General features: G+C 35.8%; 1 protein-coding gene across 1 annotated transcript; it reads right to left on the bottom strand.

Moving 5' to 3' along the window:
• Positions 1-1899: 1899 nt before the first annotated feature.
• LOC130103199 (trace amine-associated receptor 13c-like) lies at positions 1900-2939 on the bottom strand. Its single transcript, XM_056269405.1, has one exon. It carries the CDS (start codon positions 2878-2880, stop codon positions 1900-1902), a length of 981 nt encoding a protein of 326 aa, XP_056125380.1. The 5' UTR covers positions 2881-2939.
• Between the last annotated feature and the right edge of the window lie 332 nt (positions 2940-3271).

Genomic DNA, 3271 nt, shown 5'->3' on the forward strand with positions numbered 1-3271 from the left:
AGTTTCGCCACAGTGATGAAGCTTTTGACATAGAACAATAACTGACTAGATGAGAAATTACAAACGATGAAAGCCAAAAAGGGGCGGAGCTTAGCTGCAATGCTGTTATCTCGGTCATGTGACAAGTAGAACAACTTACCCTAAATTCTTTCTTTCTTTCTTTCTTTCTTTCTTTCTTTCTTTCTTTCTTTCTTTCTTTCTTTCTTTCTTTCTTTCTTTCTTTCTTTCTTTCTTTCTTTCTTTCTTTCTTTCTTTCTTTCTTTCTTTCTTTCTTTCTTTCTAGTTGTAAATATAAGACCAAATAAAAAAGAACGCATTTTAAAACAAAAATAATTAAAGAAATTAATAGTTTTAAACCAACACAGCGGCTTTGGTTTGTTCAAGTCATCTTGCAACTAATGTTGATAACTGGCACATGAGCACCAGCTTGAAGTTGTAAGTGTTGTTCAGAGGGGAACTCGTTACTTTCGTAAAGACTTACTTTTCTTTAATTCTTTCCGATAGGGAGATGAAGCATTATTAAGCAATTGTATTAAACACGAATACACAGATTAAGCCAAATCTAAGGGCACAACACAATGGGTATATAAAAAAGTACTTGTTGGTACAGCTAAATGTGCCATTTCTTTAACAAGTTAAACAGCATCCAGAACGTCACGTGGTCTCTGTTACGTTTCTCAGCGCAGTCAGGCTGAACATGTCGGTTGTTAGAGCAGAGTCATTTACCGTATTTAATTATTGTACAGAAATGCCTGGTGTGTATTTCGCTTTTTATTCCAGTTACCAATCCTTTAAATTAATATATTTAAGATTACCATGATAATTTGCCCCAGTAAGGTAAAAAAAACTTTTGACCTTTGAATGCGACTCCGAGCGATCATTCTACTTTATGATCCGTCGAGCGCCTCCTGGAGGAAAACTGGGTTAGTCGCACAGAAAAAACATTAATCGCATAGAAAACATTTCAATCAGTTCCTCTAATGCCTCCATTTAGGGTTTGTGGCGGATAAAGCGGAGAAGGCGCCCTCTGCTAGGCTGGAGTTAGGCTACTGGTGAAGTTTGTCTAGGCCTATTTTCTTTATAAATTATACATTTAAAACAATTGATAGGGTGACCAACAGTCCTGTTTTGACATGTCCTGTTTTCACATCCTGTCCTGGCCGTCCTGGCTGTTTTTTATAAAGTGATGAAAATGTCCTGGTTTTCAAAAAACTGCTGGGAAAGATCAGCTCTACAGCAAAATATAGATGGGCAAACAAGGAGGATGAGGAAGAAAAACAGGATAAAGAGGAAGAAAACTAAAGATATAAATATATTTTGTTAGTTCATTTTTGTAAGTTTGTGAGAGCTATTTTTGTTCAATTTGGAGGTATTTCTTTTAGTTATTTATTATTTATATATTTATTTTTCTAATACAGAAGAGACATTATTTCTATCATTATTTCATTCATTATTTTTGAAACCTGTCATAATAAAACATGTCAAGTAAGCTCTGAGAAGCCTATCTGAATTTGTGTCTTGTAATAACAATTTTCTATTTATACAGAGCAGGCATAACCTACTTTAAATGTATTGAAATTAATAAGGTATCTTTGAGTAAACTTCGAGTATCATTTGAGTATCTGTTTGCCGGGCCGAGTGTCCTGGTTTTTGGTAACCAAAATATGGTCACCCTACAATTGATCATTTGCTATATTTGTTGGTCAAAGCTATTTTTTTGTTAATTTTGTACACATTGTTTCATAATTGTTTTGGGCTTCAACATTTCTGTTTATCACAAACAAAAAGAAAAATCAGTGAGGTGTAAAATACATGATTGAAAACAATATTGTCTTCGCAGTAATGTTTAATAGATGACAAAATAATGTAATAATGAAATTCTGTCTTACATTCAGCAACCTACAGCACATTCATAAGAGAGGAGTCTTTATTAAACACTTTAAATGTGAAAATTACTTTTAAGCTTTTCTGAAACCATGGATAGAATAATGCATAAATGATGGGATTAATGGTGGAGTTCAGGAAGAAAACCATTACAGTAACATCTCTGACATTAAACAAGTCATCATTACTGTATGGAATCACTACAGAACAAATATAATATGGCAGTAAACACAGGAGAAACACAAAGACCAGAATCCCCAGCAGTATCGCAGCTTTTCGCTCTGATTTGTCACTGACTCTGTTTTTAGAGGATTCTTTGCTGTTGTGAACCTGAAGGGCTCTTATAGCAGTCACATGTTTCCTAACAATGACAAAAACATGAGTGTATAATATTATGATGAGTGTACATGGCATAAGAAACACAACCAGGAGATCAATGAAGGATGAAACTCCATCAATAATAGCAAGACACACTCCTGGACACACGACAGTGAAGTTTCCATTAATGAAGAGAAGAGTGAAGTTATAAAGGAGTGAAAACAGCCAGTTAAATAAAGTTGCTATGCAGATCACAGTGGGTGAGATTTTCTGGTAAAAAAAAGGAGAATGTAAAGCCAGAAACCGATCAACTGCTATTAGAGCCACAGTGTGAACAGACACGCTTGTTGCTTGAAAATTCACAATTTTTAAAGCAGAGCACATCTCTTGTCCAGAAATCCAACATGACTCGATGACCCAAGACAGGTGAAGCGGCATTACAAAAACTCCGACCAGCAGATCAGACGCAGCTAAAGAGAGGATGAGGATGTTAGCAGGAGTGTGGAGCTGCTTGAAGTGACTAACAGAGATGATGACCAGCAGGTTTCCACACACAGTCAGAAGAGCCACAGCTGCTGCGGCCACATACAGAATCACATAGACAGAGAAAGAAACAGATCTCTCTGGACAGGAATATTCCTGACAGTCATCAGTTTGGTTCACAGCTGTAATATTCATTCTGAAGTACTTGGAATAAACAAGTAAACAGAGTATTGTTCACTGTTACTTCCTTTATATAAGGTTCAGTACATAACCACAGATAAAGATCTCTGAAGATGCTATTTGTCTCTCCAGCAGCTCTGAACTGCTCGTTACCGAAACTCAAGTCACTCCTGGAGGCTCCACAATAAAGATGTGTTACAATCTATGTTGCCTTTTTATACACTTGTTGACATGTTGACTCTTTCCAAGACTGGCAGCATCAAGGGAGAAGAACATACAGCTGGGAGATTTACAGTCATATGGAGTTCATAAAACAAAGAAAAAAGATGGGCTTATATGAAAAATATAAATCAAAAACTAAGCTGTCAAAAATTCTTTAAAATCCTGATGTACACATAACAATTTC

The sequence above is a fragment of the Rhinichthys klamathensis genome, unplaced genomic scaffold (genome assembly GCF_029890125.1).
Source record: "Rhinichthys klamathensis goyatoka isolate OS25496 unplaced genomic scaffold, OSU_Roscu_1.1 h1tg000281l_1, whole genome shotgun sequence".
NCBI classification, from domain to species: domain Eukaryota; kingdom Metazoa; phylum Chordata; class Actinopteri; order Cypriniformes; family Leuciscidae; genus Rhinichthys; species Rhinichthys klamathensis.